At 36.9% G+C, this 14,716-nt stretch overlaps 1 protein-coding gene across 1 annotated transcript in view; it reads right to left on the bottom strand.

The window, feature by feature from the left end:
* The window catches only part of syt7a (synaptotagmin VIIa), a 522,179-nt gene that overhangs the window by 30,723 nt on the left and 476,740 nt on the right, over positions 1-14,716 (bottom strand). The window contains 1 exon segment of the mRNA XM_039755414.1: positions 5,789-5,924. Coding sequence (XP_039611348.1) covers positions 5,789-5,924 — 136 coding nt within the window.

Genomic DNA, 14,716 nt, shown 5'->3' with positions numbered 1-14,716 from the left:
ACTCAACTGCAATTAAAGAAAGGCATCTCTCTTGTCATCAAACTATGTAAATTAACATTTGTACCCGTGCAAGTCCAAAATGTGGAATGTTGAGGTTTTCAAATAGTGGGTAAGTGTTAATGAAGTAAATGAATCGATACATTGCAGAGATTATTTAAATCAGTAATACTGAATAAGCACTGTAACTGGTTTGCAGAAGCTATGTGAATAAGTACTGTAGCTGCCTGAAGGCAAATAAGTAGCAGTAGGATTGTGTATTTTGGTTTTACCTCCTTTTGACTTTGACCTTCACATTTGGTTTGCCCTTTCATTGTCTTGATTCTCGGTTTTTAATGACCCCCCCGCCAGTGTATTGACCTACTGCTTTTCTCTGACCACATTCTTTGGCTGCATTATCATTTCCTGGCTTCCTCGTGCTCACAATAATTCTTGGGCACACCATTGTGCCTTGTGGTCAATAAGGTTGTGGAGCCGGCCTCCCATTACCCTGAATTTCATTAATCAGTTTAAGTAAGTTATGCTGTACCTTACATTCAAGACTAGACTTGACAAATGACAAATTAACAAATGGAATAATAAAGTGTTCACCTCAACATACAATTTATCATCTTTATTGTACTCTGGGATACACACTGTTTGATTTTTGTTTTTTACTTAATTAAACGTTTTCCTTGTAAGCTTTGTTTTTTACAATTTGCTCTTACACATTGTCTTCATAGCTAGTTTACATAGAGTGGTATCTCACTACTCTTATATCCATCCATCCATTTTCCAACCCGCTCTTATATATTGGTATAAATTATACAAACATGCTGTATTTTGAATATCAAATATTGAGGCCATGAATGCAAGAAAGACATCCAAAGGCAGGCAGGTTATGTTAATTGTCTTGTCAAATGGGATATGATGAGTTAATATCCTAGCTCTGCTGGAAAACTTATATTTTGTGCAAAATGATAGAAGACCCACATAAACATTTCAACTATATAATTGGATTACAAATTGCGGAATTTCCTGCAAAGAAAAGAGACTGATCTGAAAGAGGTAATTCAGTAAATAAATGTATTGGGCTATGTTTTTCACATCATCAAACAGCTTTCATTAGACAACATTATTTAGGTAATGGCAAAGTAGTCGAGCTGAGTCTTCATTACAAGCTTATTTACATTCACCTAGATACTAAGCTGTTATGTAGAATTCTAAAGTATTCCTGTTTCGAGAATGCTCATGTAAACATCTTTTTTAGAAAGCATACTGTATGCTAGTTAAACCAATAACTGGAATATATAAAAAGATACAAAAATTGTCTGCACGTGCCTCCAATAATCAGAAAATTAGAAAATGGGACAAAAATGGAAATCAGGTAAACATTTCTCTCTCTAATTTTTCTAATTATTTTTAAATACAATCTTGCTATAGAATGCCATGGGGAATTGGACATGCTTTATTACCAACTTCAGCTTGCAGCACCTTTAAATGTCAGCTTTAGACAAACAACTAATCCCAGGCTCATGCCCAATGATGACCAATTTTGTGAAAGTATCTAATAAACACAGGCTACCGCAGCCTAAGGCCCCTGTGCTCAAGCAATCAGCCAGCCTCAGCCTTACAATTTCTCAATTCTTTTGCACATTTTACTTTGAGAATTGTGTGCTTATTTTCTTTTTGTGCAGTTTTATTTTTCCATATAACACATTATGAATTAGACACCATATAGCGCCCAACCCGGCACAGATTCACACTGAGGCACATGTAAAAAGACACAGGCTTTTTATTTTTCTTCAGCTGGAATGCATTTCTTCCCCGTGAACCCTCCAGCCACAACACAGTCTCAAAAGCACTTAACTCCACACAACACAATCTTTCCTCTGGCACCACCACTCCTCCCAGGCACTCCTCCCGATTCTGGCCCTGAGTGGTGGCTGCTGGCCCTTTTTAAAGCCCACCTGGAAGTGCTCCAGGTGCTTGATCACCTGCTTCTGATTGCACTTCCGGGCAGGGCTATAGTTGTTTAGGCCGGATCAGGGACACATGCAGCACCCCCTGGCGGCCACCCCAAGAACTCCATCTCCCATGGAGCCCTGCGGGAAACTGAGGCACCATCGTCAGCCAGGGAGGCTGCCACCAAGTGTCCCGGGGGAGGTATTGAGCAGTCGATGATTGCTCCCCCGGAACATGTGTAGAAGGGGAGTCCTAGCCGGGAATGGGATCCGGCCGCCTGCCACACACATATTAAAGAAAAAAAACATTTTCTTAACTCCCTGCTCTTTAAATTTCCAAATTTTATACAGGCCAGAACAGAGCATCACTGCTAATGGTAACTGGAACTGATGTTGAAACATAAATCTGCTCTCCAGTACAAACTCCAACAATCAACTCACACTATGAACACATAATAAGAATTGTTAATTTCCAGCAGGGCCATCATTTGGATAGGAAAACAGTTTTCCCAGTGTGGGTGGGCAACACTTTTAAGACTCTAAAGCACAGCAGGGGTAACTATTTTTGAGCTGTGAATTCTTGCTCTCAACAAAGTACTTGTAAGTATAATACTAAACAAGAAAGAAACATAACTCTCTGAAGCTCTTTTTTTAAAGTATGAACGAGGGATGGAATAAAAAAATGGATTTGTTTACAACTCTGTTCACTGCCTTATAGTCTTCTAATAGGGTAATTGAGTAACCAATTTTCCAAAGTGCAGTACAAAAACCACAAAGAAACTACTGCTTATTTTACAAAATATTTTACATATTTTACTATACAGCTATATCATTGAGGAGAGGTAAACAAACCTTCAACCTCAGAGTATTTAGCCTATTGGTTTCTTTTCCTTTTCAAAGTTTATATTATATTACAAACCTTCTTAGCCTAGTCAGAAACTGTACTTCCATAGAATCCATCTTGACTCTGGTACACAGATGACCCAAGAGAACTAAGGATATACACAGGCCAAAAGAACTTGAAGAATGATGTAAATGTGACTCTCATAGTTTATGACACTCTCTGCCAAAGTCTGTGATTAATCTTTTCAAAGAAACATTGAAGATCCACCTTTACACTCTTGCTTTCAATGTCCTCTACTTATGCCAGCTGAAACTGACATTACTATCCATTGCTATATCTATAGCTCCTCTTGGTTTCAGTTGATTTCACTTTTTATAGTGTACATTACTCTAATTTAATGATGTTAGGTTTCAGATAATAACATTAGAAAAATAGTGATGAGAACAATACACCCTAACAAGTTTGGCTATCCTATTCACCTAGATTGTCCAAAATTGCTTCATGTCAAGATCTGAAGGGCCCTAGAGTCCTATAAATAAAATGTATCATTATTATTACTCTCCACCACATTACTTGGAAATTTACTCTATGTATCTATGGTTATTTTTGTGAAGAAAACCCTTTTAACAATTGTGTGTAATCTGGCTTTAGCTGTGTCCTCTTGTTCCTGTTGAAAAATTTATTTTAAAGCAACAAGTGGGATTCACTGTACTATTCACGGTACCATTTCCCTTTATAATTTTAAACTGTTATCTCTTGATCCCCATTTGTTTAAAATTATGCTGTAATGTGTGTCAATGATACATTTTTTTAGTTTTTTGAGGTAAGATTTTTAATTAGTATTAGGATGTCCTTTGCACTGAGAATTTTAAATATATGGATTGATAGATACAGAGATAACAAGAAATAAGATTGAAGGCAGCACCATTAAATTGTAGCTTTTTGTTCAGTGCTTGTACACACACTGAGAAAATAAAAGTTATTACTCTGAAAAAAATATGAAGAAACAAACATGTTATTATCCTGTAAATTCTGGTGATTTATCATTTAATCCAGTGTATCATCACCAGATGAAGGTGTGGACAGACAATTGTCCCAGCTGGGTCAGTTAATGGCTTCTTTCCTGGTCAAGAAGCCATTGGGCCTGTTGGTGCTACTATGGGAAGCTGCTGGGGAAAAGCTCCCCTGTCAGGGAGTGGTCCTATCTAACCTTGAAGTGCTTTCACAGGGGAATCTTGTTGTACTCTCAGCTCCAGGTTAAAAAGAAATACTTCACCTTCTCCAGTTGAGTCAGAGTCAGCTGTGGAGCTGCGCAAAGCTCACTTGGGAGGTGTAGAGGAGAAAATAAAACGCAAGAAAGAATCATTGGTATTTTAGGAAGAAAAAAAGATAACTATTTAAAAGAAAATACTTGTAAGAAGGTATTTATCTAATGAAATACTTTATTTTAACATGGAACCATGCTTGTAGTAACTGTGTCAAAGTTTTAGGGTTGTGAGATGCCCTCTGAAGGCCACAACCGGCGTAACTGGCAGGATGCTTGGCCATGTGTTTGGCAGGGATCTGTTCATTCAGCATTGCAGTAGTCAAAACACTAAGACATAGCTACATAAAAGTTTCCATAATACAAGACTGTTATACCACAAGAATGGGAAGAGAAGTGCAGCAATAAGAATAGAAAATTCTTGGGGAGCAGACAGACTATGGGTAATGCATACCTACTTTGTTGCCTGGAGTAATGTGGGGAAGGATCAAGGCAAAGGACTCTCGATCTTTAGCCACTTCACAGAAGCTGCCCTAGCACTATAATCCCAGAAGCCTACGGAAAAACTCGTAATCCTGGGCAACCTTAAATTCCCTCGCACCTCCTCATCAACTTCTTTTGTTTTGAAAATATGTCAATCAGCACCGGCAGTAAGCACCCTGCTATCCCATCCTCCAATCCCCCAGCTTTAGTCTTTTTATCTGGGTGTGAGATGCCTTGAATTGTATAGGGTAAATAATTTATTGTTATTTGGAATACATACATTTCATGTGTGTTCTGTGAACACAACAATCTGTGTAAATGTAGGATGACAGGAAATGCGAGGCAAGAAATGTTGAACACATAACTAGAACAGAAACCTTTATCATGTTCTTCTAATAATTGGCAAAATGCTGACTTGAAGTGTATAATGTGTGAAGAATGAAGTCCAAATATCAAATAAACACTTTCACAAAAGACACAGATACAACAAAACAAGTGTGCTTTTTTCTAGAATTTAACCAAAGTAAAACAAATTGGGATATATACATACACACACACACACACATATATATATATATATATATATATATATATATATATATATATATATATATATATATATATATATATATATATATATATGTCTGCTTGGTTGGTGAAGTTGGTCCTTCTCTATTTCCAAGCAACATGGTGGCAATAGGCTGAGGAAACACAGCAGCAAAGAACTTTTGGGACCATCACTGTCTGTCAACAAGGAATTCTATATATACTCAATCAAATAAAGTTCATCAACCCTTAATTGGGTTAATCTTGTTTTGAGAATTTCAGGTTATGTTTAATCACAAGTATGTGAATCACATAGTGCATTTGTGTGAACTTTATTTTTGCAGAGTTACAGTACATATGAATTCAATTAGACACAAAAATCATCAGTATAGCATAATTTACTTAAACCAGAAATCCTTAGGCTTAGGAACTTACACATGTACTGCATATAGGCCACTTAAATGATTGATAGCTAAGAACAAGTAAGTACCAATATGTATATGTGTAAATATGCATAAACCTGAGTGTCTGTATCTTCTTTTCTCAGTAATTTGCTGGCGAAAGTCTCTTAAAGTCAGGGCTAACAAGATATACCCTGGAAAAGCTAAATTAACCCTTAAAAAAGTAATGATCTGTATTTCTTCTCAAAATCAATGTAATAGACCAATTGTCTATGTTAGTTGCAGGATCATCAATAAAATGTTTTCCTACCATTAACATCTCACTGGTGAGAGAATTGACAAGGTCAGAAACGGAAGATCTGGTGTCTGTGCGGCGGTCCAAATCATCCTGGGGCAGCTGTCCCTGCACAGGAGTAGTGTTTACTGCCTTACTGCCTGCGGGTAACCTGCAAGCACAGATAAACATTTCAGTTTCTCACTCCATCTCTTCTTAATTAGGGCACTTCACCTTGTAAGCACAAAAAAAAAAAAAAGAAATCCAAACATTATAAGTATACCCTGCAGGGCAAAGGTTAAGTAACCCATACAACCTACATTACTGAGTGGTACTGTACATAATGAAACAATTGGAGTAAAATGACTGATAATTGAATTATCTGTAAGAAAAGGTGAAGAGACAATTTGCTTGTGTGACTAGATGCGAGACTCCAAGGTTCAGACTTACCTTAAGATTACTCACTATGGTTAACACTGGTACATGTACTTTATTTTAAAAAAAGTCAATTATCTTTATCATAATCATAGCATTTGTTACCTTCTCTGTTGATTTAAAAATCAGAAATTCTGCACAGAGCACATTTGTACAGCAGGACAAGTCTAAGATCCCAACCTTTCTTTGTTTCCAGGATGGATATAGTTTTTTTTATAGTTCACCTAAATACAGTTAGATTCAAATTTCTCTCAAGCTTTAAATGTACAATCAACATAGTCTTGTTTGAATTTCTTTTTGAACATCTGGGCCTAAAGGCATATTCAGCATTGCTAAGAAATATATTGGACAAACCTAGAGGAGTTGAATTGGATCCACTCACAAAAACCCATTACTTGTAAAATTTGAAGACCTCAAACATGACATAGTGTTTCAGTTACTTTTTCAGATTTGCTAACCACTTACACATTACACTTATTACTTTTGATTGCCTACTGTAATACCTGGTACCAAAGAAAAGGTGTCAAACAGCAAATATGAGAAAGTCTTGAGTCACAGCTTCATAAAATTATTTTCTTGCCTATGCCAGGCTGCAAGAGGTTTGTACATATATATTCCTACATACTGTACAAGAAGCAAAATAACAAATTTGTATCAATAAAGGCCTGAATGATTGAACACCTTTTAATGCTGGCAGACTGTTGATTAGGCCCTGAGAGGTGCCTGCCAGTCATATATATGTAACCAAATTGTCATTCTTTAAGTATCAACACAAGAGCATCGTAATCATTCATTTTTTCTCCCACAAAACCCAGTAATGATGAAACCCAGCTCCCACCAAGCTGAGGAAAGGGAGCTAAAACACCTGGTGTGCAAAGCCCGTGACTGGATGTGGAGCAGACTGAAAAGGCACATTGAGAGGCAAGACAAAATGATGAGCTTTGAGGCACTAAACATTACACTGCAGAGGTAGCTGAGTCACTGCTGTACAACAGAGGCAAGTCAAGGGGGCAGAGGGACAATGATCAGACACAAAAAGTCAACAAACGAGGCATACACAGAAGCTGCAGCAGTTTTTCAATTATAGAAGAATAATGAGAAGTAATCATCAGAACAGAAGCCATGGAAATGCAAAAAGAAAAAAAAATGATGATAGAAAATTGAAGCCAAAAAGAAAGGATCTTAATATCAGGAAAAAAAAATGAAAGAGGAAGAAAGTGACAAAAATGGAAAGAAAAGAGAAAGTAATGAAAAAAGAAAAAGTAGAAACTGGTGAACCACTGGAAGAAATAAGAAAAGGAAGTTGAGTAAAAGTGATGTAGGAAAAGCAAAACAATGAAGAAAAAAATGCAGAGAGCAATAACAGAAAGAGGAAAAAAGCAAAAATAAACAAAAGAAGACAAAAAGTAATGTAAGCAGGAGCAAGGGAAGAAATATATGGTAAGCACCATTTTAGGCATTGACTCGTTTGTGGAATAGGGAGAGGTAAGGAAACTGAAAAAATGAACAAATGAAGAAATTATAACCTATAGAATATGTAAAAAAGACCAAAGAAATCTGTGACAGAAAACAACAGAGAGAGGAAAGAGAGAGGAAAAAGAGTGAAAGAGTGAGAGACAATAACATTAGTTCGCTGATCTGAAAAAAGTTCTGGGATTAGCTACATAAGCCTAGAAAAGCAAAAACACCTTTCTGGTCAGTCTAAAGAAAGACACAAACAACAATAAGATTGGAGACACAAGAAGCATTTTAACAACATAAAATCAAGAAAACAACTGAGCGATTCACCTCCAGGGATATAGAGAAGAAGAAACAGCAGGACTGTAGAAATGAGTGAAAGAAAGTTAGAAAGACAGAGAGAATGAAAGAGACAGAAAAACAGAAAGAGGTCCTGGAAGAGTGACTCTGACATAGACACGAACTGCAAGGGAGAGTGAGAAAGATGTAAAAGGTGGGAGCAATGCTGCAAACAAAAAAAGGAGACAAAAAGGTTTAGTGATTGATACCAAAAAATATTACAAGGGTTCAACACCCAATTTGCGTAATAACAAAGAATTTTGCCTTCATTAAACAGACAGAGAGAGAGTGAAAGAGCGAGAGATAGAAAGAGACAGATAAAGAGAGAGTGAGATAAAGATACAGAAGTTCTGTCTAGAGTGATCCCATATAGCATGAAAGGAGCATCTTATAGAGTGAGTGGAGAGGAGGTTCCGGAATTCTCAGTAAATACTTCAATCTAACTTGCTTATGTAGTTACTAATTCAAATAAAGAAATGCACCTTCAGCCCTATTATGACATCAGTTAAAATAGACCCCACTCTACTACCTCCGCTAGTATGTTTATGGTATGACACCAAAGTCTGTACAAAAATTGTAGCTGCAGTGTGGTGGGAATAAAAGACAGTCCTAAAGCATGGCAGGAGTCTTATTTTTTCGTTATAACCACCAGACTACCAATACACAGAGTAACTGAGGCACTCTGGAGCCAAGCTAGGCTGACATCTGTAATCTTAGGAACTTAATTTATCAAAGATATATATATATACAACCATGTCTGTTAAACAACCGTACAATCAAGCATGAATGTGAAAATGGTTATAACCACATGGCCATCACAGTTCTGAACTTAGCGCAGGATTGCTTCACCTGACGAAAAAAGTCAGGGTCTAAGGTACCTCCTGTTCTCCAAAAAAGTAATGCTTTTAAGCTGTTTTCATTGAACAGTGACTTTTTTATTCATTTCAGCTAGGAACATCCTTAGATGCCTAGCAAGACGTTTTCTGTTAATTCTGATATTTATTACAACATTATTTATGTCAGCTACCACAACTTACCTTTGCTCAGACTTGATGTTTCATATGGTCATGGTCTTAGCATTTGATAGTCTCTGTCATAATCCCATTCTCATTTCTGACATTAGACAATGATTTGTTTTTGCCCTTTTTAAACTCCACTACTTAATTTGTATATAAATTTTTAAAAGATTCACTATATCTTTCTCTCATGTACCCTAAAGTCTGAGTAACTACAATCTGTTGGATTTTGTGCCTAGCCAGTTTTTTTTTTGCATTTCACTATTTGCATTTTTCCTAAGCCTCAAATGAGAATATTTAAGCAGAAACCGACAGAGAAATGCAAACTATGGATTGTCTGAATGACATCCTGCTAAGAAAGGTCAAGACACAGTCAGAAGAAGCAGGAGACATCGAAAACTTGAAAGAGAATAATAGGTTGGGCAGAAGAAAGACCAAAGGTAAGCTGTGACAGCTCCCTTGAGTGGAACAATAGAAATCAGGTTTGTCATTTACTGCTATTGAACTGAATGAAAAAGGTACTACTCAAGCAAAATGGCTTAGTAGCATTACAATGTGGATGCCAAAAATTGTTCTGGAGAAAGAGAGAGAGAGAGAGAGATGGAGAAACAGCCATTATGTGATTATTTCTACAGCTACAGTAGACATTAGGAGCAAGTACAAGACTGAGGAAGAGGGGGCAGTTTCACAGAACTTAGTCGAGCCTGCCTTCATTTAGCAGGACCTCCTCATACACCACCTTTGGTAATAAAACAATATCCTCAATCCCACCCAACTTCCAGATGAATGAAAATGAGGTCAGTCTGACCTGGCATGGCCTCAAATTGCATAATACTAGTAAGTGCCCAAACCACCACCCACATTCCCCACAAACCCCAAGTTTACTATGCCCAGTGGTGGAAGAGGGGTGGATAAGGGTTTAAGCAGGGGCAGGGAATATGAGAACAAACAGCAAACAGACACTTTCCAAGACAATCATGACCATTTAAGGCAAGCAGCAGAAACAGGATATATGACAGGTACAGGTGAGACTATCATAAAAAAGAGAAAGACGAACAGAAAGACACAGAGACAGACAGACAGGAGCAGTATTTCACCATGACCTGTGATACTATCCTCTTTATCTTACCCAGAGCGCTATCCTATGGAGCCAACCTCCGCATCAGGGTGTGTGCAGGGATTTCAGCTGCAGGACTAAAGAGAAACTAAACAGAGATAGCCCACAACTCAGAACATTACTTACCCTTTCTCATTCCCTGACTTTTCACCAACACTATTTTCCCCAAGCGTAACATTTGACCGTTTCCATTCAGGACCATTCTCATTGTTTTGACTGCTGAGTTTATAGCTAGACTTTCAAGTACAATACACTATTGTGATCTAGGCTTCTCAAGTACAAATTCTTAAGAGACTAACTTTACTGTCTATACAGACTTTGTCTAGCTTTTGAAACAATGAAATTAAACTTTCAACAAATAATGTTTATAGTTGGCAGATATTTCAATGCCAGGCAGCAGTGATATACAAATAAACTTGTAATATAGGCTGGGACGTCAAAGCGTTTTCAGTCTACACTTTGCTACATCCTGAACATACTGCACAACTTTAACAAAATAGACTGCACAAGTATAGAGTGAGGGAGAAGTAGCAGAAAAGGCACAACCCTGTCTGTCAACAGACTGTTTAGTAATATCTCAAAACTACACCTAGGTTAGGTACGGAGAGAAACAGGACAACTCATCCAAGTTACAACATGGTTAGTTTTAAGTGTAAATGAAACAGAAGCAGGCAAGTGTTCCAGTTTAAACTCTACCAGTCTGCTCAGTTCAGGCAGATAATATACAAGAGAGACAATACCTCTGTTACAACTTACTACTTAAAGATAAGAAGGAACTGTTAAGGAAGTACCTTCCCGTTACAACTCAGACTGACAGGCCAGCTCAGCTACTGGGACAAATGTAAGGAGAACACCCCTGGAAGGGGCAGAGGTAATACAGTCAAAAACAATTATGTTGTTTTCAAAAATTCTTAAATTGCTTAGGATAAAACTATTAAGGTGTAAGCAAACTCTCAGCTTCTTATATGAGAATTTATGAGTCTTGTTTAAATAATATATTGTTAGGAGATAAGATACGGGCTTTAGGAAGTAATCTGCTGAACCTGACAGCCAAAACCCAAATCATATGCTTTATTGTGCATGTATGTATACATGAGATAAAGAACAAACATGTACAAAAACAAAACAAAAACCATTACCAGTGAGTAAGATGTTACTTCATATTATATGATAGTAATACTTTTCATCTGTTAGTTGAGCTAGATTTCAGTGCAACCCAACGACAGGGTACAAGGTACTAAATGCTCACTGTGGAGGATGACAGAATGTGATATTTCACTGCAAATTGATCCATTTCTAGGTTGCTGATTCCATTGTTTTCCTGTTATTAAGAGGATATGCATCACTAACTTCTTCTTACAGTGACAAACAGGTTTCTTGGTTCTGTTTCAATTGCTTCCTTGTGCAAAAGGCCTGGCTGTAGTGTTTCAATGCTTTGAAGCAACTTTTAATTCTATTCTATGTTGTCTTTTCTGGCCTTTATTCTGATTCTTCAGCTCCTTCAGCTTGAGGAATTAATTCAGACATGTCCAATGCAGTAGTTGCTCCATAGTGATTGGTGAACTATTCTTACTTCTGAGGCTTAGAAATATGGGTCATGCAGATTTGCCACATCAAGTACATTCTTTGTCTTTGATTCTTCTAGTCCCATTCTTTATCTGAGCATATGCATTTTCTATAATCCCGGTTGGTCTTATTTGTTGTTTTTTATGAAAAATGTCCTCATCTTCGACCATCATAACATTTTTGGCAAGTTTCTTTAATACAGGCTTCATATAAGAGACAATGACACACTCCATTCTATACAGAACATCAGTGAAGTAACCAGTGGCTCAAGTGCTTTAGCCACAGACTCCAAAATTTCAGTGACGTACCAGGCCAATCATTTACTGGCTCAAGCCCGACAGGTTGGTAATGTAGTGATTTTGAAGTAGGAAGAATAAGGTCAGCCTGTAGCTACAAATGCTGTTCTCTTCTTCTGGCAAGTCAAGTATAAGAAAGATCCCACATCATTTTTTGTTGTTATTACTGTCGTATACGCCCTATTAATCCTGGCATCTGTTATTATTCAGCCTAGACACAATAAAATAAAAATATATATTAAAATATGACATACTTTAAGAATTACTAACCTTCATCTAAATAAATTAAAAATACTGTCTAACAATGGGTCTATACAGTAATAGGAAGAGTTACAACCAATAATACTTCTAAAAGTAACATTGCAACTATAATAATATATAATAATAATAATAATAATAATAATAATAATAATAATAATAATGACAAATCTCACCAATAGCAATGTGAAGGCTGTGTCTATACCAGGCAATGCAGCTGAGGGTAGTAGCTCATATGTCTGTTATAACACAAATGAGCAGTTCCCGAGCAGTTCTCCTTATAGATTCCACAAATGTATGGTATGCATGAAGCATCTAGTAATAGTCTGTCTTGTGCAATCTTCAGGAATGTACAGTCGAACACTTGCAAGCAGCAGCAGACATTCCAAGAACCATGAATGTGATGTTGTTCTATTGGACCATGTATTGGCTTAGCTACAGGGAAAAAGATGAAAAAAGACTTCCAAGTAGGGGATGGCTGAGAAAAAAATGTTTTGATACTTTAAAAAATTTCTCAAAATATTTATATTATAAAAACATTGCCAGAATTCATAAAGGGCATTAAAGTAAAAAAAATAATGTATTAAAAACAATATTGTTGGAGAGAAAGAGTTAGAAACTGAAGAGAAAAACATAGCATTTCTTTAAAATTCTTTTGAAGCCTTGACACAAGAATTACACTATTTGTAAAATATGTCAAATTGTAATACATAGTAAAATTTACCAGTATTTGACAATCTGTTAAGCTCCCCTTTTAATAATGTAGAATCTTTTACAATGTTGCGATGTCCTTAAGGATGGATTAAATAATTTCAGCAGTATTCTTGTACCATTCCTGGCTTTTACTTGTCCAGATGTTGTGGGCACACATGATGACCATAGTTCACAGGTTTTGTGCTCAGCTGGGTGACTTCATGAGAAGACAGTGAAATGCACTTGTTGCCTTAGTACTTCTGTGGACTTTGGAAAAAGTGAGCTTTGGTGAGCTTTGGTCAGCTGGTTTAAATGTGAACCATCAGCACAGATTTGGAACCACACCACATTACAAAGTGTTGTTTGGCTAGTGATATTTGATTGTTCCATGGCTTAAAGATGGCCACCACATAACAATGTCATCAGGTATGGATATGTGGCCAGCATTCACCCCATGATAAATGCAGTCATGAACAGTGGATCATCTGCACTCCCCAAGCTTTTCATAACAGCCAGACAATGTGTTTTTGATTCAGTTATCATAATTATTGTTTAAACCTAAGTGACAATACTTTGCACACTATTTTTACAATACTAGCACCAATTTTGTTCCTTATTCCTCTTTTGTTCAGGGCTGTGCAGGGTCTGGTGAGTAAATTAAGCTGCTAATATGGTAGGTACTTCATTATTAACTACTTTTTCCTGGGTAGTAATAGGGCTGCTCAGAGCTGTTATACCATATGATGTTTTGTTTCTCCGTCCCTGCAAAGCGTTTTGTTTCTAAATAGCATTCCTATATATATTCACATTTTTATTAACAACTTGTAAGTGATATTCACATTTTTTGCCTTATTAATGTACTTGAATTGAATCAACATATGGTTGATTATACAGTGTAATAGGCTACTGATTTGAAAGTGACTTAAATCTCCCAGTTACATCCCACATTGACTGTTAAGCTTAGCTACAATGAGAACAAGAACACAAACGTCTTCTAAATTACAAATAAACCAAACTAGCCAGCTCCTCATCTGGAGAAATAGGAAAGAAAAACACCTCAGTTATACTTAAAATACTTTAGCCATTTGATTTGCAGGAGATCAAATTTTTTTTAGTTATATGTCTCGTTTCATCTCAGCCAATACAGCTGCAGGGCAACCAGCAACAGACAAGCATTTAATTTATAGTTTACACAAACTGGACTCTTATACTACATTGTTTTACAGAAAAGGCCAAACTTTCCAGCTACACCTCAGCCAGACTGATATGTCAAAATTAGCGCTCAGCTAGACTATCTGGACCTGTTACAAGATAAAGAAGAAAAAGGAGACTACTCAATAAACCTTTAGACAAGCTGGTTAAGTCAGGTAGAGGAGAAACAGAAGACGAAACACTTATCAATTGCAACTCAGTAACACCAGCCTCCTGAAAGATGGAAATGTATCCAGACTGAGCAGCTCCTACTCAAAAAGGTCTGCTAAACTGATCAGCACTACTAAGGTTGAAACAGAAGAGAGAACAATTTAAACTTTTATGTAAAGATCTCAGATTCATTACACTGCATTAAACACAAAAAAAGACATTATATTTTTTGTCTGTTAAGTAATATACAACTGACATCACAGAAGCAAACATTACTGGCCATGACCAGTCTTCCCTTCTGAAATCTCCCTGCAAGGTTCTGGCTGGTCGACTATGTTGAGGTCTCTTAACTGGATGTGTAAACAGATTCATCGTGGGGTTCTCTTCAGTGAAGGCTTTTGCTTTACTTGTCTCTCATCTAGAT

Source organism: Polypterus senegalus, chromosome 1 (assembly GCF_016835505.1).
Source record: "Polypterus senegalus isolate Bchr_013 chromosome 1, ASM1683550v1, whole genome shotgun sequence".
In the NCBI taxonomy this organism is placed as follows: Eukaryota; Metazoa; Chordata; class Cladistia; order Polypteriformes; family Polypteridae; genus Polypterus; species Polypterus senegalus.
The sequence above is the reverse complement of the archived record's forward strand: the minus strand, read 5'-3'. Positions and strand labels throughout refer to the sequence as shown.